This window comes from Acartia tonsa, chromosome 4 (genome assembly GCF_053477335.1).
Source record: "Acartia tonsa isolate MP-2025a chromosome 4, ASM5347733v1, whole genome shotgun sequence".
Lineage (NCBI taxonomy): Eukaryota > Metazoa > Arthropoda > Copepoda > Calanoida > Acartiidae > Acartia > Acartia tonsa.
Genome location: NC_137263.1, coordinates 24,896,636 through 24,921,703, shown reverse-complemented (window position 1 = coordinate 24,921,703; position 25,068 = coordinate 24,896,636). Strand labels below are relative to the sequence as shown.

At 31.8% G+C, this 25,068-nt stretch overlaps 3 protein-coding genes across 5 annotated transcripts in view; 2 read left to right on the top strand and 1 right to left on the bottom strand.

The window, feature by feature from the left end:
* Positions 1–910: 910 nt before the first annotated feature.
* The window catches only part of LOC145316541 (uncharacterized), a 61,846-nt gene continuing 37,688 nt past the window's right edge, over positions 911–25,068 (top strand). For both annotated transcript variants that reach the window (XR_013878567.1, XM_080157113.1), the window contains exon 1: positions 911–942. The gene's annotated coding sequence lies outside the window, so the exon portion shown is untranslated. The remainder of the gene's footprint in view (positions 943–25,068) is intronic.
* LOC145318274 (uncharacterized) lies at positions 13,935–15,445 on the top strand. The gene is made up of 2 exons (XM_080159589.1): positions 13,935–14,199; positions 14,328–15,445. Exons 1-2 carry the CDS (start codon positions 14,119–14,121, stop codon positions 15,429–15,431), a joined length of 1,185 nt encoding a protein of 394 aa, XP_080015715.1. The 5' UTR covers positions 13,935–14,118; the 3' UTR covers positions 15,432–15,445.
* Positions 16,156–22,947, bottom strand: LOC145316540 (protein snakeskin-like). 2 transcript variants are annotated; one of them, XR_013878566.1, is made up of 5 exons: positions 22,876–22,947; positions 20,654–20,760; positions 19,970–20,121; positions 18,934–19,156; positions 16,156–16,571 (listed from the first exon to the last, which is right to left on the bottom strand). XR_013878566.1 is itself a non-coding variant. In XM_080157112.1 (4 exons), the coding sequence occupies exons 1-4, from the start codon at positions 22,942–22,944 to the stop codon at positions 19,035–19,037; spliced, it is 450 nt and encodes a 149-aa protein (XP_080013238.1). In that variant the 5' UTR covers positions 22,945–22,947; the 3' UTR covers positions 18,893–19,034. The 2 variants fall into 2 exon arrangements, 1 of the variants encoding a protein (XP_080013238.1); XM_080157112.1 differs by lacking the exon at positions 16,156–16,571 and having other exon boundaries at positions 18,893–19,156.

Sequence of the window (25,068 nt, the reverse complement as noted above, 5' to 3'; positions counted from 1 at the left end):
GATGCTAGGGGTGCATCCAACAGTGTATTTAATATAGTAGATTTGAATATGATTGTTGAGCTGTATATGGATATAGTTGTCCTTGTGTACATATACAAATATTATATTTGAAGAAAAAAAACTTGATTGCTTAATGTTAAAACCGCGTATCTACATATAGGTGCTGTCAATCATCTCAGGATAAAAAGTTAAAAGTAAATAATGGATGCATACGTTTCAATTTTGGGTTATTGGTAAATAACTTTTTTATAAGCATAGCCGGAAGGCTTATCTTCACCAACCCTTCAATGCCAAGATGTTTTTAATTCAAGAAAATTTTGGGGTTAACTTTAAGTTAGGCATTTCTAGATTGAGGGTCAGTCTATCCGTCCACAACAATTTTAAAATAATTGTGCTTTTAACTTGATTTTTAATCATAAACCACGCAGAGATGAACTTTTTTAACTTTTACCGTACGATAAAGGTGATATTAACACTCTTCATACAATAAAAAGATTTCTGATTTGTTACAATTTAAATCAGTCAATATTTCAAGGGATTTATTTTGACAGTTTAGCATCTAAACAAATGCTTTTCATTTTCATCCTAATCCTAGACATATTTAACTTTAATACCACCAAATTTTTATCTTCATAAGAGTCTTTTTTGTAATGTTAAATACTGTTTAAATTATTCCCTCATTACATGAAAGTATAGAAAGTATTTAACTTATTTAATTGTTCAAGTTATAAATGTTTAAGCATAGATGAATAATCCATAATGAATAATAATACTTTTCGTCTTCTATCAAATTGCTTTTTGTTCTTTTGCAGGGACTCGGCTGTGTTTGTATTTCTGACGCTATTAAAAGAGAAAGATCCAATACAAAATCGGGACAGGGTCCCTGAACTGAGGGTAGAGTAAACTTACCAAGCTATTTTTGCTTGATTCACTTCACTAAGATGGGGTTGAGATGGATCAATAGCCTTAAAAACATTGATAATGAAGATTTTTTGAAATATATTTCGTTATGAAGCAGCAGTAGTTACTAATTTTTAAATGTTTCGGTTAAGATAACTGTTAAAAAAGTTACATATAGCTTATGCTCCCTCTATTCTTTTACTTTAATGTTTAAGTATATGATAAATGTACTATCCAGTGACCGATCTATTGTCAATCTAATGACTATAAGAGTAGCTTTGCTCCTATTATGTCAGCTTGAGAAAAAAAATGACATAAGAATAATTAATATGGAAAACCATTTTGGGTGAGATTTGCGGTCAGATAGATATACTCTACTTTTAATAATGAGTATTCACATTGTGTCCACATGAAATTTGTAGAAATTTTTAATTCAATTATATTTAATCTTAAAATTTTCTTCCATAAATGGAATATCTTTTTTTATATCCTTTAAAAATGCAGAGATCTTAATTAGAAAGGTTGCTTTATGCTTAGATCTATACTATTGTTACCCCTGCGCGACAACCAAGAACATTTCTTAACCTAACCTTGCCTGAATTAATAAGCGTTCATCACATGTTCAGGAATTTTAATAAAGGTTTGGAGTATTTTGATACCGGGTCGTTTAATTAGTTTATTGTGAGAAATAAAGCTGGAAAATGTAAATGTTTAATAAGACAATTTTTTGTAGGACACCATTGCGGAAATGGGTCTAAATAACTCAGGTGACGGAAGCGTTTAAGTAACCTGACCCATTATAGTTGACTTGACCACCCCTCAATAAAGGGTGGGAGAGGGGGGGGGGTAAATTTGGAGGGGGGGTTAATTATTACGATTACATAAAAGTTAGTTTGCTCTGAAAATAAATATTTCATTGAGTAACTATCAAGGTCGTCACGGTTTTTTTTAGGGATGGGGGTTAGAAATACATAACATAAAACATTGTGTTTCTATTAACTGCGGGAGGATGTAACCCTACAGGGCTTCAACAGATTATACTTAACCTAACCTACAATAAGCTTAATAGATAGGTTTTTTAATAGGTTTGTTTGTGGTCCATTTCAGTTCCAGAGAATTTGCCAAAAAAATATATTACTTTCAGTTCTCGAGTCCTATTCTTAAGCTTCTTACTCCTAGAAGCTTACCACCAAGACTGAAACAAGAGCGGTGCACATCAAAGCTTCCTTTTCGGTCAGACTTACAATATTCCCATCAACTTTCATATAATCTCATAATGATGAGACACAACCACGGAGGGTACAATGGCCCGATAATTTTATGGGTGCCCAAAGTTTTTTTTCAAAACGTTCTTAAGTTAGAATATTTTTCAACCTATTTTTAATAAAAACAAGGATGACAACATCCATAAAAGCTAAGCACTGAAACGGTAGGACAAACGGACATTAACACTTGTATAGTATCTGAACTGAAAAATCGGAACATAAATGTATAAATGTCGAATCAAAATTGTAGGTAAATTTGTTGAAAAACTGCTTAAAAACAGGATAATGTTTATGGACATACTTACATTTTTGGACTTGATTATAGAGTTGCTTCACTTATAATATTGTTCTTTGTTGTCCCAGGAATCAATATACCAAAAATCAGATCAAACGGATAATTAAAACACTTGAAAATTTGTTGTTAAAAAAAGTAGAAAAATCAACATGTTTAAAATGAACGTACGGACATTCTGTAATGATTATAGAGTTGCTACGCTTTCTAAATCGTACCCAACTACTACAGGAATCATCATGCAAAGTTTGAAATCGATAGGACAATTCTAACATGCCTAAATTAACGAATAAAAGCTATCTATCTCGGACGGACGGACGTACGGACGGACGGACCGACCCTAATTATAGAAAAGCTTCGCTTTTAAAAATACACTATTCTTAGACATGAAAATATATTTCGATTTTAGCAATCATTTTCAACATATTGTCTCTTGTAGAAGTGAGTCAAGCAATATCAGCTTGGTCGTTTGAGACGTTCTCTTATTAGTTGGCTCTTATCTTAAAATCAAGAAGTGTAATTTTGTTACACATCTCTGGGTATTTTGCAAATATATCGTTCTTTGTCTTATCCCTTAAGATCCATGGACACAAGAAAACGCATTTTGCAAGGAAACATTTCAGTATATATTTTAATGAGTTGTAGGAAGTTCAAATAAGCTGATAATTCTCAGATGATTAATAAAAAGCTTTCCTGAATTACAGAATTTATTTCACCTGGCATCGTATATAGACAGAAGAACGAACATTAAAGTACTTTGTTTTCTAAATATCACGTAAATATATAAACAAAATTGGTCACAGATATCCATTATTTAATATTATATGCTGTAAACCCACAATTTCATCTTTTAAATTGTCCAAAAATGTCCATTTCGTAATCCATAAAAGAGCTATAAAAGCACTTTATGAAAAAATTCCTTTTACTTGAAAATTTATTATGCCCCATTTTCAAAACAAGCGTATTGTTCAATGTTTATATTTTATTAACAAGGTGTGGCTAGTTTATAGCAATATTTTATATATTATTTTTATTAACAAGGTGTGGCTAGTTTACAGCAATATTTATATATTCTTTTTATTAACAAAGTTTATTGCAATCTTTTATATATGTATTCTTTTTATTATTATAGTATTATATATTATATAGTATTGTTGACTAGAGCATAGCATCTTAAGGTTCTGTATTTAAAGGGAAGGACAGGACATAAAAATAGGATAAACCCATCCAAAAACTCTAAACCATGCTGTGAAGAAAGCCACCCTAAAATTTCTAAAAATGCTTTTCGTATATTTTGAAAGGGGTATCAAAAATATACTCTGACACGAATTGTGTAGGCTGAAGGAGGTTACCCTCGAGGTTAGCCTCCCTCATATAAGCCCAAAAATCTTACTCAAATTCAAATTCAAATATTTATTGGGACAAAACAACATATACAATATACATTTAATATTCAACATTCATAAATGGTAATTACATTGCATTAGGAATTTATAAATAAACTATTTTTATAAACAATGAATACTATAGGTTTAACACAATATAATACAAGTATCCAAGGACTGAAAAACGCCTGAGGGCTGTAGTGTATAACAGAATATATAAAAAGAGGATCTACTAACTAGGGAAAAAAGTTAAACAAATGCCTAAAATTTTTCCCGAATAATATTTTTTTAATATCCAATGTTTTTGCTGTAAAAGAAATTAAAATGTCGTTAAAATAATTATAGCAGGTGTATCAGAGAAAAAAAGGACATCAAATCCAATCAAAACCGCCATTAACCAAAGATAAGTGAACCATTAAAATTGTGCATGGTCTAGATTAATATTGTGCTCGTTATAGTTGACCATTCAGAGACACACATCAAAGTGCCATAAAATCCGCAACGATGACCAAATAAATTTTGCAATTCTACCCAATTTGGGTGGATGTGTATAACAATGTTGTATGGATAAGTTTTACCTTTTGAGCGTCGTCGGATTAAATGCCCATAGGTTAGAAACCACTTATACTTATTGATTCTTTAATTCATTTATTCATTGAAAACCTTTGGAAGTCCCTGGCTGCACAGATATTTTCAAGGGGGTGATGACCATAAAGAAGTAAAAAGTGGAATTCATCCTCCCCCCACCATTTTCATTTGTCAGGTGATTGTTTAAAACATCCTTCCTCACACTTATGACATCCATTGAATCTGATGAAAATGTAAGTAAATTTTCCGACGGGTTTTTCTTGCTGGGTTTAGCCTACAAAATGAAAGATAAACTTGAATGTGACACTTTTGTGACCAAATGTGTAAATATATGTAGAGTTGGTGTAATCAAGAGAGAACTTTATGTTTAACTTGGTGTCCCATCGAGACCGAAAAGTGCATTAAGTGTACAAGGACCGGAAATTATTACTACAGTAAAAACTGCCTTTTCATCTTGCTTTATTCTTTCTACTAAATCACTTTTGATTAAGTGTTTTTTGGCGAATATGAAACACTTTGTGGGTATGCAAATATGTGGAATGAATTGCACACCGTTTGACATGTTTATGGTCGGTAGGGGTCAACATGAAAGGGACTTGGTCAGTATTTAATAGTTTCTGCTATTCTATTTTATTAGATTTTAGCTTAAATCACAAGAAAAATTTTAAACCAAAAACTTTTACAAAGTAGTAATTCTAATTAATTTATACTTATATAAATAGTGGAAAAATGGGACCAATGTACTTTTGCGAGATCTTACTGAACATACATTATATCAATTTAATATTTAGGGTAGTTATTTTTGTTATCAGGCCTAACTAAGATTTAGTATAAAGAAAATTATATATGTCGTCTTTGCTAAAACTGTTTAAATTTGTCCCTGGTTTAAATTACCGTTAGGTCTACTCATTAGTGGATCAATAAAAAACTGAAAAAAGCACGGCGGTTGACCGCGACTTATTGACTTTCTGGCGACTATAAAATGAGTCATGCAACAGTTTTGGTATTGCGTCTGCAAAATTTTCTTGAATACCATATAAATAAATACCATATACCGATTACCGATTTCCTAACCATCAAAATATTCATTAATGATAACAGTTTTAAAAATCAATAAAAAAGACAGTTTAAAAGTGTAAAACAGTAGGTTATAAAAATGTTGGTGTAAATATACAGATGTTCACTTGTTTGAATGTTTAATAAAATATTAAAAATATGAGTAGCTACAACTGTTTTATACATCTGCCAGTTTTGGTTTTCTAACAATAAAATTATTAATAGATGAAAATTCATATTCAAGTTAAACTGAATCTTTTTCAATAACATTTATTTATTTCCTTTTTTCTATTTCTTATCTTTCTTTTTTAGTAGCGAAGCTACTCTATAATTCACTTTGTCCGTCCGTCCGTCAGTCAGTCCGTCAGTCCGTAACGCTATGGGGGAAACGGGATTTACTCAGCTCCTATAAAAGATAGAATGCTGAAATTTTTTGACAACATTCCCATTATTAAGGAGCACAATTGACCATAAAACATCATTTGCGGTCGGACCGATTTTTAGCAGGTTTTAGGCTATTTTTATATTTTTCACATTTTTATCCATATCTTCAGTGTTTATGGTCCGATTTTCAAAATTTTTTCAGTTACAATATCAAAATTAAATTTCCTGTCGTTTAAAGAAACAATCATGAAGGCCAGACTGCCTTTTAGCAGGTTTTAGGCTATTTTTATATTTTTCACATTTTTCTCCATATCTTCAGTGTATGGTCCGATTTTCAAAATTTTTTCAGTTATAGATATCAAAATTAAATTTCCCGTCTTTAAAAAAAGACAACCATGACGGCCAGACTGCCTTTTCAGCAGGTTTTAGGCTGTTTTTTTTTATATTTTTAACATTTTTCTCCATATCTTCAGTGTTTATAGTCCGATTTTCAAATTTTTTTCAGTTGAAGATATCAAAATTAAATTTCCCATCTTTAAAGGAAATAACCATGACGGCCAGACTGCCTTTTTGGCAGGTTTTAGGCTATTTATAAATATATTTAACACTTTTTTCCATATCTTCAGTGTATATGGTCCGATTTTCCAAATTTTTAAAGTTTTTAAGGATTTAAAAATAAATTTTTTTTGTCGTTTTAAGAAAACAACCATGGCGGCCAGACTGCCTTTTATCAGGTTTTTGGCTATTTTTATATGTTTTACATATTTCCCAAGATCTTTGTTTATTTTGATCCAATTTTCAAACTTTTATGGGATATCAGTATCAAAATAATTTTTCCCATTGTTATGAGCATCTTTAATATAATTTACTTTGACCATCGTCATCATACAAAATAAAACAAGGTTTCATATTTATTTTATCCAATAAATCTATTCTTGATTTTAGTAAAAACCTTTTAAATCTACCTGTACGTATTCCCATCTACGATTTTTTGTGCTTCGCTACTTATGGATGTTGTCATCCTTGTTTATCCTTTAATCTATTTTTTTCTTTGGATTTTGTACTTTTTCTCCCAATCTTCATATTAATATTCCCCCAGCCAATTTTACTACTTTTTCTATTCATCTAATTTATCCACTTTATGTTCTAAATATGTTTTCTCATCTTTCTATATTTTTATATATTTTATTTTTTTTTTAAATATCTTACTTATATTTTTAATATTTCAATTGTTTTATTTGATTTTGAACAAATATTGAAAATCGAAATCAATAATATTTTGAAAACTGAGTGGTTAGTTTTTTTATCTTGTTACTTAAATTGACATACTGTGACCATTTTGTTTTCAAAAAGTAACCCATATGTCTCTAGTCATCTATCTAATTTATGTATTAATTAAAGATAAGATATTAATATTTAATACTATATATATACTAGCGGCCACGCCCCTAGAGGCCTCTAGTAGCACTTGAAATGTTTTTTTTATATTTATTTAAAATATTTTTTTTTTACGTTAGACGTTTATTTTTCGTTGAACTCTCTTTCTAAAATATAGAAAGAAGGCGTATCAACTTTTTTGCTTTTTATTTAAGATAGCTAGCCGGCTCTTTCAGTAAGTAGTAGATGTAAAATTTTTCATAGAATTCAGATATGCAATCGGTTTTTTTGTAGACCTCTTATTTTTTAAGTAATTTAAGTTTTAAAAAAAAATAATTAAGCCGGTTTTAAGGTACTAAAACGCAACAAAATAAAAGAAGAAAATGGCCAGTATGAACAAAAATAGTAAGATCTTTAATTTGACACCTTACTTTTAAAATTCTGTTAAGTAATCATTGAAAAAATCTATTTGGTTAACCTCGGATTAATCAAAACTTTGAAATTAAAAATATCCTCTCACAGGCATAAAAAGTATGTGTTCATATATACTTTTAGAATGAGAAAAATAATACGAATTCATTCTAAGCAAAATTGAAAAACTTTTATAAAACTAAAATAAAAATATAAGTTTATTTTAAGAATCATAATTTTCGGCTTTAAAGGGTTAGCTTGAAAAAAACCTGAACAAAACCTAAACAAAAGACAATGCAATGTAGCAGATATTTTTTAAACACAAGAAACAATAATGTATTTTTAACTGCATTGTTTTGAAGTTTATAAACAGACTGATGCATATTTGTTCATAATTTTTCATTCTTTACATGTTCTGTAATATCACTATATTTATTGTAGTATCTATTGTATATATTTTATGAACGTTCTCCTTTTTTTTGGCAATTCTATTGGTTAACTTTATAGGTTAAGCTTCGCGATTCGTCAATTTTCGAGATTCGTCAATTTTCGCGATTTGTGATTGGCTAGTTTAGTAGTTACAATTCTTAAAATAAACTTTTTATTTTTTTTATTTTTTATTACAATTTTTTAAAACTTTTTCAATTTCGCTTAGAATGGATTTGTAATATTTTTCTGATTCTAAAGGTATATATGAACCCATGTTTTTTATGTCTGTTTGAGAAAATATTTAGGTCTAAAGTTTTTATTAAACCGAGGTTAAAAAAATAGATTTTTTCAATAATTACTCAACAGAATTTTAAAAGTAAGGTGTCAAATTAAAGATCTTACTATTTTTATTCATAGTGGCCATTTTCTTCTTTTATTTTGTTGCGTTTTAGTACCTTAAAACCGACTTAATTATTTTTTTTTAAAAACTTAAATTACTTAAAAAATAAGAGGTCTACAAAAAAACCGATTGCATATCTGAATTCTATGAAAAATTTTACATCTACTTCTTACTGAAAGAGCCGGATAGCTATCTTAAATAAAAAGCAAAAAAGTTGATACACCTTCTTTAAAAAAAAATAATTTCTCTAGGAAGGGTGGTGGTACCCTCCCCCAAAATAGTTATAAACCTTCCCGGGACATATGAGAATCTACCCTGTAAATGAGAACCCGATCGGTTCAGCGGTTAGCGAGATCCTTCGGTACAAACATACAAACACACAAACATCCTGTTACTTTATCATAAGGATACCAAAATATCAAAATAAACGTAGGGACCTATCCATAGACAATTTTTAGGGAAGCACATTATTGGCCAATAACAGGATTTGGGTATAAAGTGTAATTTATAAAAAAAAAAAGTTGACAACATCCATAAACGCGAAGCTCTACTCATCTTAATAATATTAAAAATGATTCTATGTTGCTTTTATGGATAATGTCATCCTTGTTTTTTTTTAAATAAAGGGTTGAACTTCGTAATTTTGATCTTATTTACATAAAATTTATGCACGATTTATTAAAAACAATGGTCGGTTCAAATTAAACAAGTGCATATATTTCCATGGTAAATTTGAACGTTTTTCTATTTTTATTTTTTTGGAAAAATACAAATTACATATGTAAATTTATCTTTTCTATGTTTGATATATCCTAAACCGACTTTTACAATGGAGATATTTTTGATGGATGTCTTGTATTGGTCCTTGGTTGATTTAAAGAAAATTCGGGAATAGTCCTTTTCGTAACATCGCCCCATAAGAGGCGATTCGTCATATTTTTAAAATGGCTTTTTATAGGTTATTTTAGGTTAGGTTAGGTTATATTTGGTTAGGTGATTGCCACACAGGGTTAAGTAATTGGCCCCGCAGGGTTAGAGCCCCCCGCAGGGCTAGAAATAGGAGAAAAGCTACTGTGAAAAATACGAAGAATCGCCCTATAAGGTGCGATGTTACGAAAGGGACTATACCCGAAAATTCAATGAAGAATACTTAAGATTTTTTAGTTATAATCTTACAAATTATAAAGAATGGCGATTTCAGACAGAAAAAGTAAGTAAACCAAAGTTTATATTGCACGAAAAGCGTCTTATATGATTCTATAAAAATCTAAAAAGTATTTCTTGAAAATATTAAAAGCATGTTTATTAAATTCATGTGTATGCCTCCAAAAAGCTGACATATGTATACGTCTTCTATAAAGCTTAACTCTTTTTTTTACAGATATAAAAGATGAAATGAAAATTTAGATTAATTAAACCACAAATGGTTTATTTTTTGTCTAAGTAGTTTTTATCTGTTTTAGTAGCGCAGCTACTCTGTGTACAATATGGTATGTCTGGACGTCCCCTGGCACTTGTAATGTGACAATTTGGCAATGCCTCTTTTTAAAGTAGACTCATAATTTCAAATTGCTTTTTTTTTATTTACGTGTGAACAAAACAATATATAAAGCAAATATTTTAATTGAAGGTAGGAGATATATTCAGTAATTTAGGATGGTAGTTTAAATGCGAATGAAAAATTGCAGGTTCTAACAATGGAATGGCAAAGGGCCCCAGATTGAGCATCTAAAACACGTGATTTTAAAAAAAATAATGCACTACTGCAAATATCAAACTTTTCATTTTAAATATTTATTTTACTGTTTTTTTCTTTTACATTTACATAGAATAACCACTTCCTGAAATATGTATCCCTTCAAATGTTTTTTTTGTTCACAAATTTTTTTTATTCACCTCTTTCAAATCATATCTAAAAATAATTTTTAAACGACAGTAAATGGTTGGAAGTTTGAAACCAATTCCTCTCTCTTAGCAGTCCGGGGGGGGGGGGGGTTAAATACCTCTTAATCCAAAAAAAATTTGGGGCGCCGTGGACAACAACTCCTTTATTTTGATTACATACTTGAATATAAATATTACCCAAAAACATCATATTAGGGCTAGCCAGCCGAAGCTGTTGTCATTCAGATATATTTTTTTTATGTTCAGCCGCCAAAATGGAATCATGAAGCTGCTGGACAATCTAAAGCTGGCAAGATAATACAGCGGCTGGATTATCAGCCGCCTTAGTTTGTTTTTATTTGTCCAACCGCAGATGTCTTTAAAACGATCTGGATCTCTTACATAAAGCAACAATCGTTAGCAACATGTAAATCGCGTTTGTCGAACCTTAATAAAAAAAACTTGAAAAATTGGTAAGGGAAGTTTTATTGAAAGGCAAAAAGTTGTAATTTTTGTGTTTTACGATAATTCTATTCATGTATTCAATGGGCTGACCAAATTAAATATTGTGAATAGCTCATGGTTATAAGAAAATCATTGAACGTTACATTACCCTTTTTGGAAATAACAAGGATTGGATAGTTATGTTTTATATATTTGGTTGGTATTTATTATAATATCTGTGATTTATAGACCAAATTCACTGTACTTTTTAGAGAAGCATTGCATCATGCCAGTTAGATTTTAGAGTATCAAGGAAATTAACGGTCAAGGGTAATACCAATAGAAAATATTTGCAATATGACAAGTGAGTAAACTTTGTATTTTATTAGATGAATGAAAGTATGTGTGCAAATTAAGATCTCACAAATACCTGGACCGAGCAAAAATCGTTTGGGGGATTTCGGGTCATTCCATCAAATAAATATAAAAAATAAAAAGTGCCAATCACGTTGTTGAAAATAAATTGAACCATGTAAAGGAAGAACACAAGATTATATAATTGCGTAGCATGCGCCGCCTCTGACGTTTGTAAGATATCCTTTGCTACTGTGAGAAAATTATTCCCATATTCTCTTCACGTGTGTGTTGCCAAACAATGGATACAATTCCTTAAACTGTTTTTGTAGAGCAGATACTCTGTAGTAAGAGTATGTCCGTAAGTCGGTTACTCTGTTTACGTAAGTTTTGAAAATTGACTATACATAGCCATTTTTAAAATTTAAAACATTAAATCCTTGAAATATAAAATAAGATATTTTGTAAATTAGAAATATTTTTTCATACTTCAGTAGGTATTCATCTTCTAATCACAGATAAAATGATATTTAAAATACATATAAAGACTGGTACCCACACAATCGTCCGCCTAATTTTCTGATCACACTATAAGATATTCATATAATCAGTCTATTGTTGCTGCTCTTCTTATGGATGTGTTGTTCTTGTTTTCTCAACAAATATTCTCTGTAGAAAAAACAACAACAAGTAATTACGTAGTTTATTCTTTCCGCCTTTCAGCACAAAAAAGCGTAAAATCTTTTCAATGGTAGGAAGATAAAATATTACTATCTGTGAAAATTAGGAATTTCTAAAGATCTAGCGAAGATCAACCCCCACCCCCAACCAATAAAAATAAAGGGAGTGACTCTCATCAAACAAAATTTTCCAGGTTAAATTTGAAGTTGTATTAATGCCTTTTCTGATTGTTCTAAGGGCCCGAGAGTTCGAAGCAGCAAAAAAGTTTGCGTATAGTCCCTCTTGTAACATCGCACCTTATGGGGCGATTCTTCTTATTTTTCACAGTAGCTTTTCTCCTATTTCTAGCCCCTGCGGGGGGCTCTAACCCTGTGGGGCAATCACCTAACCCAATATAACCTAACCTAGCTTAAAATAACATATAAAAAGCTGTTTTAAAAATACGACGAATCGCCACTTATGGGGCGATGTTACGAAAAGGACTATTCCCAAAAGTTTTTAAGGGAATAATTATTATTCTGAAAATTATGAAATTTATTCGAGATATTGGCCACAGTAATGTCACGCACAAACCCTTCTTTTATAAAAGCTCCGCTTTAAAACGATTAATCTAATTTTTGAATGCCTATTTTATATCTGCATACAGACAGGGCTGAGCATCGGCTTATTTTTATAGTCGGTATAGCTGCATTTTTTTTAAGGAAGGCTGATTGGCTGCAGCTGCTAATTATTGAGTTATGTTGGAAAAAATACGACTTGACTGCAGCTGAACAAGATTTTGTTTGGCTGCTGCAAATTCTGTGTAGGAGAATGTCAAAAAATATAACTGGTGGACTAATTTGAAGCTTTGGTTGCCGAGCCCTGCATAAAACACATGGGTTAATTGTTTAAACAGTATAATGCAAATCAGACATGGTTACACTGCATACCATTAAATAAAACAAGGATGACAAAATTAAAAAGTAGCAGAGCGCAAAGAATATCATATAGGTATTTTGATCATATCTTTAGTTTACGTTTATCAATGTTCTTTCTAAGTGGATAAAAGACAGACAGTAATAATAATTTGTAGAGTAGATAAAAAACTAGTTGGTGTTTAATAAAATCACAGTATACTTCAAGCTTGTTTTGCATCAAAAATGTATTGTGACACTACAGTTACAATGACTACAGAAACCAGTCTATGTGTTGAATATCTTTTCAGAACCAAATAAGTTTATTCCCCCAAATCATTCTATATCATCATTTATTTAACCAAATAAGAGAGGGGGGGGGGGGGAGAAAAAGAGTGGACGAGAGAAAGTTCATTCACTCTTAATTTAAGCTTTAACTGTTTAACATATTTTAACTTTTTCATTAAAATGTTCTACAAAATTTTTGATCATAATTGTTTCTTAAATTTGAGTATATTAAGATAGGTTTACCTCTTGTATATATAGTCAAACCTAAATTGGAGAAAAGTAACCTTAAAAGAAACTTTTAAATTGATTAAACTTCGAAAAATTACATCAGCTTAAAGACGGCTGCACTGACATGAAATTTTATATTCTTGTTGAGTTTTTTAATGCAAATACATTTGTTCCATCTCCCGCCAAAAATTGTAAACAAAAGTCAAAGGGAATGACGCACAGGAAAGCGTCACTTTTCAATTTGTTTGTCTGAGTGTGTGTAGTGATTGTGTATGTGTGTGTGTAATAATCCTTTATGGACGCAAACTTTGCGTATACACACACTTAAGGGAAGTTAAGGTGAAAGGATTATAATATTTATAGATTGTCCGTACTTTTAGCGCTACTTGCATCCGCTGTTGAGTCCTTAAAGACCGGAACTTACTTCGCAAGCACGGACCACACACCCCTCCCACCCCCACTCAGTGGTGCAGCAAGTGTGTATGCAATGGTTTTTACTCGTGACGTAACTCCGATCGGAGAATATTATCCTGGCCTACGGGCAAGTCCCTTGGACTTTCCGGGTTACTAAAACTAGGAGATTTTGTGGCACGTACCACGGAAGGGTAAAAAAGGGAACGATAAAAGATCCCCTCATCGACTTTCTAACTTTTGGAACACTTTAGTTTGAGTTACGCAGTGGTTTGACAAGGACGTGTGTTAGTTTTCTTCTGACAATATTCCCTTCTATAACACTGTAACATATATTAATACCAAAAAGTTACATCTGCTGCGTAGAATTTGTTAAAGGCTGTTATTGCGTAGAGTCAAGTTTGTTTGGCATCTGCGTAGAATCAGCTCGAAAAAGTTTTAAATAAACATGGCTATTCCATTTTCCCGACCTGCTTATGACCAAAGGAGGAGAGCTGCTCCTGTTTCTACAAATCTCTCAGCTAGACAGGTAATTTATTTTGTTTTTTACATTTATATTAATTATCTTATCACAAAAAATCAAAGAAAGTTGTATTTGAAAAATTGACACATTATAATGTTTTAAAGTTTTGATTTTAATATTTTCTATTATTTTAGATTGGATATGAAGATCTGAACCAGTCCTCCAGAAACCTGTTGGTTTGTCTGGTAGAGATCCACAGGATGCTGGACACAATGAACACACAGTCATCACTGATGGACACAATTATACCTGAGTTGGGCGAAGTGGATGCGCAGATGACCAACTATGGTGCTAACACTACAGAGCCCTCAGCTGCTAGTGAGCTTGTAGCTGTTGCTCAAGATAGTCTCACTGAGAGTGAGACATACATCAGTGATAATGACAAAATAGAATTCCATCGCAGTGACATCAGTGATTTGGTCAAACCAGACATTATGACCGAGCTTATTACCGAATCTAGCTGTAACAGCCATAAGATGGAAAAATCAGATGATCAGATTGTTGTGTTGCCCGATGTGGCTGTTGTGATGAACACTAACCCGATGATATACCCGGTGCCAGATCTAGTATATTCGGCACAAGTGACAACAAACAAAACAGTGCCAAAGAATCTAGTCAAAAATCTCCCAATTGAACCAAAGAAAATTTGTGCTAATACCCCTGATGTGAAAGTTGCCAAAGAATCTCTAGTGCCAGATATTGTATTGCCAGTGCCAAGCAATACAAGAACAACTGAAGAGTTGCCAAGTTTTGGCAACAGAAAGAGAAAACTTGAAGCAATTTCAAGAGTGTCAGATGTCCAAGCTTTGCCCGACATAGTCACATCCACATTTACAAACAGGACACCTGACATATCATCGCAATCAAGCTGTGTCCCACCCTGCCAGGAACAAACTTCCAGCACAGCAGCTCTACAAGCCTGGAGATCAACAGGACGGTCATTGAAGACCATAGCTGATAATCTTTGTAGAGAAAGTCAACAGCCTCGCCGAGGATCAGCTCCAAGCACAACCTCAGCAATGCTGCAGCTTGGAAGCACTGTTGCTTCAGCTAGGTTCACATCACTACTGAGTGGCCCTGCTGCAGGCCAGCAAGACCAGGTAGATGGGTCGCAATCAACAACAACATCTAGAAGATCACCCGCTAGAACAACAACATTTACAGAATTATCAGTGTCAGTTTTGTTTAATTTTGCATTGTATGTAACTATTAGAAAATTGCAAAATGTAATTATGTAAAATAAATGTATAAAATGTATAATTTGTTATATTTTATTATTATAATTAGCTTGTCAATATAACTTAAATCAAAACTAGTTTTAAACATTTTAAACGGGATAACACGGATATTTATGTTCAAAATTAGCCCACCTATAACAACCTAACAACAATTTAGTTATAGAGTATATAAAAAAAATATTATAAAAAAATAAATAGATTTTTAATTGATGTTTTTAAAAAAAATTCATCTAGATAGACAGGATTTGCTAATAAAATGAATATGGCATGTTTTTCAGTCATTTAGCTTGTTGAATTTGATTTCAAGCAATCTTTGTTTCTAGATTTTTAATATCTGCTAATTTATTAAAGTAAAACACTAGAGGGGGAAGGAGTTAAATAAAAGTATGTCCAATTCCCAATTGGGTCTTTGAAAATCAACGAATAGCGTGAATATTAGCACAAATAAGTCGCTACAAAAGAGCAGAAAGCAACTTGCTAGAAGACGAAAAAGGTCCTTAACAGGGGGATCCAGGTAGTTGTCTGGTTATACATCTCTACTATAAATTCATTGCTGATATAAAGTTGATTTTATTTGCTGGCTGAGATATTTAGATTGATAGATGATTGGTTTTCTAACCTGTAAAGTCCAAGAAAATGGACACACAAAAAAATTAAATTTTAAAGGTTGCGTGAATTTTAACACAGAGAGGTTTCGTGTTTTTTTTAACAAAAATAAAAATAGTATTAATAACAAAGTTTATTTCAACATTTTGTTAACAATGTGACAATTTAAATAAATTAGTTTGAATATTGGTTGGTTTATTAAAACACATGTAGAACAGCAAAAGCATCATGAGACTATTATAAGTAAAATTACAAAAAAAATCTAAATTGTAATACTTTTTTCATTAGTGGCATTAATTTTCGAATAATAATATTAAATTAATATTGTATAAATTTGTACTTGGCTTGATTGTGTAATGAAAAATTAAAATTCGGAATTCCTTTAAAGCTTATAAGAGTTAAATGGTTCTTAAATATTTTTTTTCTATTTAGCATAATAACTTAAATAATTTAAATTATTTTAATGCATAAAAATACTAAGGTTTAAATTATATTATTTTAAAGTGTGGATATGACACTGGAAGCAAAAAGAATGGATCATGGAAAGAAAACAAAGTCATTCCTAATTAGGACAGAAGTCACTGGAAATTGGTCTAAGGAAGGCTACTTATGTCCTTCATCTAACAAAATCTAACTTAAGGGAGGTGACTTATGTCCTTTGTCTGACAAATTCTTACATTAGGAAGGCTGCTTATGTCCTTCAAGTTGCAAAACTTAGCTTTTCTGTCCTTCACATAGCAAAACCTCACAAAACATAGCATTTCTGTCATTCACATAGCAAATTCTTGCAAAACATAGCAAATTCTTGCAAAACATAGCAAATTCTTGCAAAACATAGCATTTATGTCCTTCACATAGCAAATTCTTGCAAAACATAGCAAATTCTTGCAAAACATAGCATTTATGTCCTTCACATAGCAAATTCTTGCAAAACATAGCAAATTCTTGCAAAACATAGCATTTCTGTCCTTCACATAGCAAATTCTTGCAAAACATAGCAAATTCTTGCAAAACATAGCAAATTCTTCGAAAACATAGCAAATTCTTGCAAAACATAGCATTTATGTCCTTAACATAGCAAATTCTTGCAAAACATAGCAAAATCTTGCAAAACATAGCATTTCTGTCCTTCACATAGCAAATTCTTGCAAAACATAGCAAATTCTTGGAAAACTTAGCATTTCTGTCCTTAACATAGCATTTTGGTCCTTCACATAGCAAAATCTCACAAAACATAGGTTTTTCTGACCTTTTTCTACCAGGAGATCAGAACTAAATCAGAACACACATAACAAGAGTTTTTACATAATACATTAAGATTATCAATTATGCATTTAACTCTGCATAAATTATGATAATTCATTATTATTACCCCTCCCCCCCCCCCCTATTTAAAATTTACCCCTGCATAAATTATGATAATTTATGCTGAGTTAAATGTACTGTTTGAACTTCTATCTAACAGGATATGAGAACTTAATCAGAACACACATAACAAGAGTGTTTACATGGGAGGTTGTGACACAAAAGAGGCCAGCTATAGTGCCATGTAGGAAAAGTGGCATTGCATTCTAGGGCCTAAAAGGCGTCATAGCTGGCCCCTTTTCAGTCCATCATATGACATGGGAAGGAGGTTGAGGAGCATTTTATGCAGTCTAAATTCCCAAGAATGCAATGCCACTTTTCCTTCATGGCACCACCTCCCATGTCATATGATGGACACAAAAGAGGCCAGCTATGACGCCTTTTAGGAAAAGTGGCATAGCATAGTGGAATTTAGGCTGCATAAAATGCTCCTAAACCTCCTTCCCAAGTCATATGATGGAAAAGGGGCCAATTGAATAATTGTTAATCTGAATGTACTATGTAAACACTCTTGTGTGTTCTGATTAAGTTCTCATATCCTGTTAGATAGAAGTTCAAACAGTACATTTAACTCAGCATAAATTATCATAATTTATGCAGGGGTAAATTTTAAATAGGGGGGGGAGGGGTAATAATAATGAATTATCATAATTTATGCAGAGTTAAATGCATAATTGATAATCCTAATGTATTATGTAAAAACTCTTGTTATGTGTGTTCTGATTTGGTTCTGATCTCCTGGTAGAAAAAGGTCAGAAAAACCTATGTTTTGTGAGATTTTGCTATGTGAAGGACCAAAATGCTATGTTAAGGACAGAAATGCTAAGTTTTCCAAGAATTTGCTATGTTTTGCAAGAATTTGCTATGTGAAGGACATAAATGCTATGTTTTGCAAGAATTTGCTATGTGAAGGACATAAATGCTATGTTTTGCAAGAATTTGCTATGTTTTGCAAGAATTTGCTATGTTTTGCAAGAATTTGCTATGTGAAGGACATAAATGCTATGTTTTGCAAGAATTTGCTATGTTTTGCAAGAATTTGCTATGTTTTGCAAGAATTTGCTATGTGAAGGACATAAATGCTATGTTTTGCAAGAATTTGCTATGTTTTGCAAGAATTTGCTATGTGAAGGACATAAATGCTATGTTTTGCAAGAATTTGCTATGTTTAACAAGAATTTGCTATGTGAAGGACATAAATGCTATGTTTTGCAAGAATTTGCTATGTTTTGCAAGAATTTGTTATGTGAAGGACATAAATGCTATGTTTTGCAAGAATTTGCTATGTGAAGGACAGATAAACTATTTTATGCAAGATTTTGCTATGTGAAGGACCAAAAAGCTAGTTTTTGTGTGGTGAAGGGAGGCTACTTATGTCCTTCATCTTGCAAAATCTTTGTTAAGGGAGACAAGTTATGCCCTTCATCTAACAAATTCTCACATAAGGGAAGCTACTTATGTCCTTCCTAGGAAGGTGACTTCTGTCCTAATTAAGGAATGACTTTGTTTTCTTTCCATGATCCAAAAGAATTTCTCAAAGTTGAAGTTTTAAGCACAAATAACAAAACTTTCCCCAAATTACATTTTCATCCGCACTTACAACATTTAATAAATGAATTCTGATAATTTGATTTAAATGACACTTCTGGTTTGAATGACAGTTATCCTTGTGTTCTTGATGGCAAAGATGAAATCAATGAGGAAAACAATGCCTGTGATGATAGCCAGAACACCAAGAGCTATTCCAGTTGAGTCTGAAATAAATATATTCTATTGAAAACAGTATTTTATCATTATAGTCTATGTCATTGTCCACATTCTAGATTAAATTTTATAGAATTAAAACAGGTTCTTAATTGTGATGAAAAAAATCATGTATAGTACCTTTTTTTTAAATGAATTTAGAGAAAATTATTATCTTTTTTGTTGATAAAGGCCCTTCAATCCTCTTGCCGAACAAACAATAATTAACAAAATATTTTTTTTTCATTTTCTTATCCGTGGAAAACCATGCAATAACTGTATATAATAAGATTTCGCAAATATTTTCTTATTTTAGGAAAGGTTGCGTGATTTTATGATAAATATTAAACAATAGTCGAGTCATTATTTAGTATGGTTCTACAATGTTTACTTATGGACAAAAAGCTGTGAAGAATTTACTTATTATTTACATATGTCTTCTTAGACCAAGAGACAAACTTTTATTTCCGCAATCTTTGCCTTGAAGTCCTAACTCTGCAGATTAATGGCACATTTATGGGCCAAGGTATTTTCATGCTCTTCATGCTCTATTTATTGATGCCACTCTCCAGACATTGCAACAGTAGGTGACATTTTTAATGTTTCTGGTATGATGCGGTGTAGTCAGGAGTCTAACCGAACATATCTCCGACATGCAGCAAGTAGACACAGTGCATATCACCATTTACGCTAATACTGTGGGTTGATTATTTAGAGAAGCAAAATCTAAATTTAAATATCAGTTTTAACTGCTAGAAATAAAAACAAAAAAACTATTTTACCGTGAAAATCACAGCCTTTAATAAAAAATTTTATAATATTACCTTTCCTTCTGAAAGCAGTATAGTACTGGATAGTTACAGCTCCGACAGCTATGAACAGGATGCCTCCAACCAGGTTGATAAAGAGCTCCAGGATGGACAGGTTGGACCCGATTAGGTATGTGACAAGCACTGCTGGAACTATTATGGCATATCTGAATCAAAATCATAATGAGAGTGATTACCAAAAATGGGTCATTTTTCAAATATGCTTATGAGTTATCTTTTCAGTTTATCTTAAGATTTTCAAGTACTTAATCAATACGTAAAGACGATAGACTTTGGACAAAACAAATAATTGAATAGTTTCTGATAAACCAGGGGAATAATCAAAAAGAATTCAGGCGTCCATCTTAAATTAAAAAAGCAACCCAAGCTAATATAAATTATAATGTGTCTGATTGCTGTAGTCGGGAAGATGTCTGCTTCATACAGAAGATGTTAAAATTGGCACTTAGTAGTGCTACTGTCTGTCGTAGAACATCATTACTATGCTCAATTAGGACCTCAAGACAAAGGTTATGTCATAAAAGATTTTGTTGACGGTTAGATTACTTAGATGTTAGAGTGCTAGGTTGGTATGTGAGATAAACCTACCTATTCTAACATTGTTCTTTAAAAATAGGCAAACCTAACTTTTACACGATTTCACCTTATCCTGACCTGATCATAATAAATTAGACTTACCCTACAACAGTACCAATGCCAAGAAAATCATTGTCAACTCCACCGAAATGTTTCAGGTTCGAGTCCCCGCCAAATCTTGCCAACAGAAGACAAATAAACACAAGGATCTAAACAAATAAGATGTACAATTCTTCTATCTACATCTATTTCTTTATCTTATTCTAGGCTCTGCGCCTTTGGATTATGGGCAAGACCGTTCAAGGTTTTGTTTTTATAAAATTTATCACTAACTCCTCCTCTTATCTTTTTTTGGAGGGGGGGGTTGAATACCATAAACCCCACCACAAGAGTGTCTGAATCATCCTGAAAAAAAAATAGTTGTACAACCGTATTGGAAAAAAAACAGTGACGTTTAAATCAAGTAGAAAGACATATTAAATGATTTTTAAATGTTTCAAAACTTTATAAGCAAGAGGTTATTCGAATTATATGGGAAAGGCTGAAATCATTTTTAACTGAAAAACTCCCTCTGACAAAAAGATATTTTACAAACATAGATTTAGTCCATTGTTCTATTTCTTGTCCCTGCTGATTGAATGTTTATTTTATTTGAGAGCTCTAGTGTCATGAATCATTGTATGTAAACATTACTTAGAAATCATCAGGGATCTGAAGGGATTAGACAACAGAATTAAAATTCTGTAGAATAGATTTATTTGTAGGAAAGTTCAGACACTGCAGATTGTACAACCCAAACAAGATTTAATAAATGTCTCAAAAGTTTTAAAGCCAATGAGAGAACGTGTGGGAACCAGAAAATTTAAATACCAATATCCCCTTCCCCCATCATTGAAAATCAAGGATATTTAACCTAAAGAAATCAATATTGATAGGATATTGAACAATTCAAAATTTAAATATAGTTACATATATGTTTCAATTATGTTACTTTAGTCCAATTTTAAGTTATGAAATACTTGGAGGTCAAATGGATCTTTAAAAAAAAAAGGTAATATCTTTATAATCACGTTTACCCCAAACCGTTTATGACATCTAACTGATATAAAAGTTTCCCTACAAGAAAAGTAATCATATAACTAACTTTTCCTAAAATATCAGCTTTTTTTGTTTATTTTCTCTACAATTTCACATTTACATTCTAATTCCATAAATGACATCACTCATGAACTTGAACATATAGTAAGTCATGTTTGTCTGATTCTTAAACAAGGATGTCTGTCCATATTAATAGTGGGGCACAACAAAAAAATATATATGGACAGATTAAGCTATGGAGAAGATGTTCAATGTCCAAAAAAAAGAAAGCAGGAAATAGAGAGAATGCATAATTGATAAAAAAAAATAAAATCACGAAAACATTATATTCATATTTCTTTTGTACCATGATTGACAGACTAACGTTACAAGAAAATTATTTTGTAGATGCTCATTGAGATTTCACGAAACACACGAGCTGTCTATTTTAAACAGGAGCCGAGAAAATACGTTCCCAAAAATGTTTCGGATTTAAATTGTAAATTTTGATTACATCTAAAAGTTACGTAAATAGTTTTGCTTCACATTATTGGCGGTGTCATCCTTGATTTATTTAACTTATGATGTTGGGATGATGATGCCAAGAAAGAGGGTTATCCCACCAACAACTGCAGAACCGATTAAGTTCTTAATTTTAGGAAAGTCCTGGGATGGTTTTAGGCTATTTTTTCTGCCCATCCCAAATGCTTCACTTACAAAGCCCATAAATATCAGCGCAGCCGCTAGTATAACATATAACACTTCAAGACTTACAGGATATCTGTGGGACAGAAACCAAAGGCTTTGCCAGAACTCGCGACCGTCGGTGAGGTTATGAATTCGAATCTCGGTTCAACACTGTGTCATAACTAAAGACGTTAAAAATGGTTGCTACTGCTGCTATGCCAAATGAGCGACATTGATAGACCAAGTAGTGGGAACAGGATGGCCAAAGCAGCCGCAACTCATTACCCTGTACAATTAGGACTTCAAGACAAAGGTCGAGCAACCAAAGAGTTCGTTGTCTGTTGGTTGTTACTTAACCTATGTCTGAATATAAACGGAGAGATTTGGCTCCAATTAGTTATCCTAGGTTTTTAAACCTGGCGTTAACGTTTCATGGACCATAGCCTCGCCCGTATGAGGTTGAAAGATAGGTAAAGGCTTTGCCAGTTGATGAGATCATTCTCTTCTGACAGACAGTCAAACAAACATCAAATTAATTTGAAAATATTTTTAAATCTTACTATTTCTAATATTTTCAACATTCCCGTGGGCGTGCGCAGAATTGTTGTGTTTACAGTGAACCAACCCATTTTTAACCTGAAAAAAGAATATTCAAATTATTCATATAATTTTATGGATAGCTCAATATTAGTTCTGACCAGATTTCAACGTGTTTTCAGTTCGGACTTTGAATAAGAATGTTAATAGAAAATATAATAGTTAACCCCATAATGAAATAGGGTATGAGTTAGGTGGGGGGGGGGGGGTCCCATTATTCCTAATTTTTCAATAAATTTTTAAAAAAGGTTTTACTGTCACAGGAATCATCATGCAAAGTTTGAAATAGATTGGACAATACTAACTACAAATTAACGACTATAACTATCTCTTACAGACATACTTATTCACAGACCGAGTCTAAATGTAGAAAAGCTTCGTTTAATTTAAAATTCCTTATTTCAACTAAACCTTGTTGTCACTGCAAAGTTGGCAGAGAGTGTTAAAAATAAACTAAAGGCTTCAGTAATACACTCAAAATATCTCTCTCTTTGTTTACATTTTCTCTCCATGTAAACGTGTGTGATACAAATTATGCCAATAAATCATAGTTTTAGTCTGTTTGTTGGTCGGCATTTCTTATTTTAATGCAATTTCGCCTTTTAAAGGCGTGTAGAAAATCTATTGAAGTTTTTTTAATTCTTTAATTTGTTAAACTTGTTTCTAATCTGTTTGTAAACATTTTTGCATATCAAGTGTTTTAGAGTAGGTATCAGGAGATTCAATAACCTCTATAGGATACCCGATATACCAACGGATTAAGTTTGTTTTAAATTAATGGTAATAAGATCCTTTGTTAAAAAAAGTCAACCTTCAATATTATATAGCAGCAAAAAATCTCTTTTTTTTCTGCACCGGTTCTTACGGAGGGATAAACAAAAGAACAGAGTGAATGATATTTTAAATTGTAGAGTAGCTTCGACAATATAAGAAACACATATTTTTATTTTGAAGCACTTTCACGTTTCCCCACAGAGCGACGTATACGGTATAGCTTTCATTTTTATATGTTTAGGTAGCGAGAGAGAAGGAGAGGTGAGAAAGAGAGTGAGAGAGAGATAGAGAGCCCCACCCACATAACATACTTCAAAAATTAATTTTATATCATTTTTGTTTTCTTTTCAATTGTTACTTTTTCACAAAATCACAAGGGTTCCCCCCTTGCCTCTAAGGACTTTGCCATACGAAGGATCTATGCAGGGATTTATATAAAGCTTCCTTGAAAAGTATAACTGAAATGTTGAATGTTGTAGTACAGACAGAAGGACAAACACACAGACAAACTACTGACTTTTTTTCATCCTATTATGTTATATCAACAAATATTTTGATGGATAGATTTAACTAACTTGTTTTTCTATTTCTTATTTTTTACTTTCAAATCGAAGCTTTTCTAAACCAAGATATGTTTAACTACTATGTCTATTTTCGTAGAATAGCAAATAAAAACATAATTGAGAAATTTTCCAAGTAAGTGTAATTGTTCATGAATCTATACAAAATTTTTGGTTAGTTCTTTTCAATTTAATCATGTTAGAATAGTCCTTTCAATTTCAAACTTTGCATGATGATTCCTGTAGCAATTAGTTACGAATTGTAAATAGTAGCTGTAGATACTCTATAATTGTTACCAAAAGTCCGTACGTCCAATTAAAGCATGCTAATTTTTAACTTCTTTTGACAAAATTTTAAATATTTTATATTAATCCTATTGATCTGCTTTTTATAAATATATATTTCTAGGACAACAGTGTACAATATTAAAAGCAAAGAATCTCCTAATGTCCTTAATGTCAGTATCAGTTATTAGGCAATTTTGCAACAAAGTTTAAAACAATTTGATTTGGACTTAAAAATTGACATTCTGCTTATTAAATTCCGACAATCTACAAGTGTTTACATTCGGTTGTCATACTATCTAATTTTAGAGCCTCGGTTTTATGGATGTTGTTATGATTGTTTCACCTACATTTTAATATCACTGCGCTTTGTGCCTTTCTCAATCTTTTGAAGGGAGTTTATGGCTTCGCCTTAGCCTCTAGAACATTGATATTTATTTAAATTTTGGAGGAAAGAAAAACATGTTTAAAAGTTTTACGTTTATTGGCCGTAGGTAAAGCTGTTTTGTAGATCTTTAGTATCTTAAAATCAGAAGG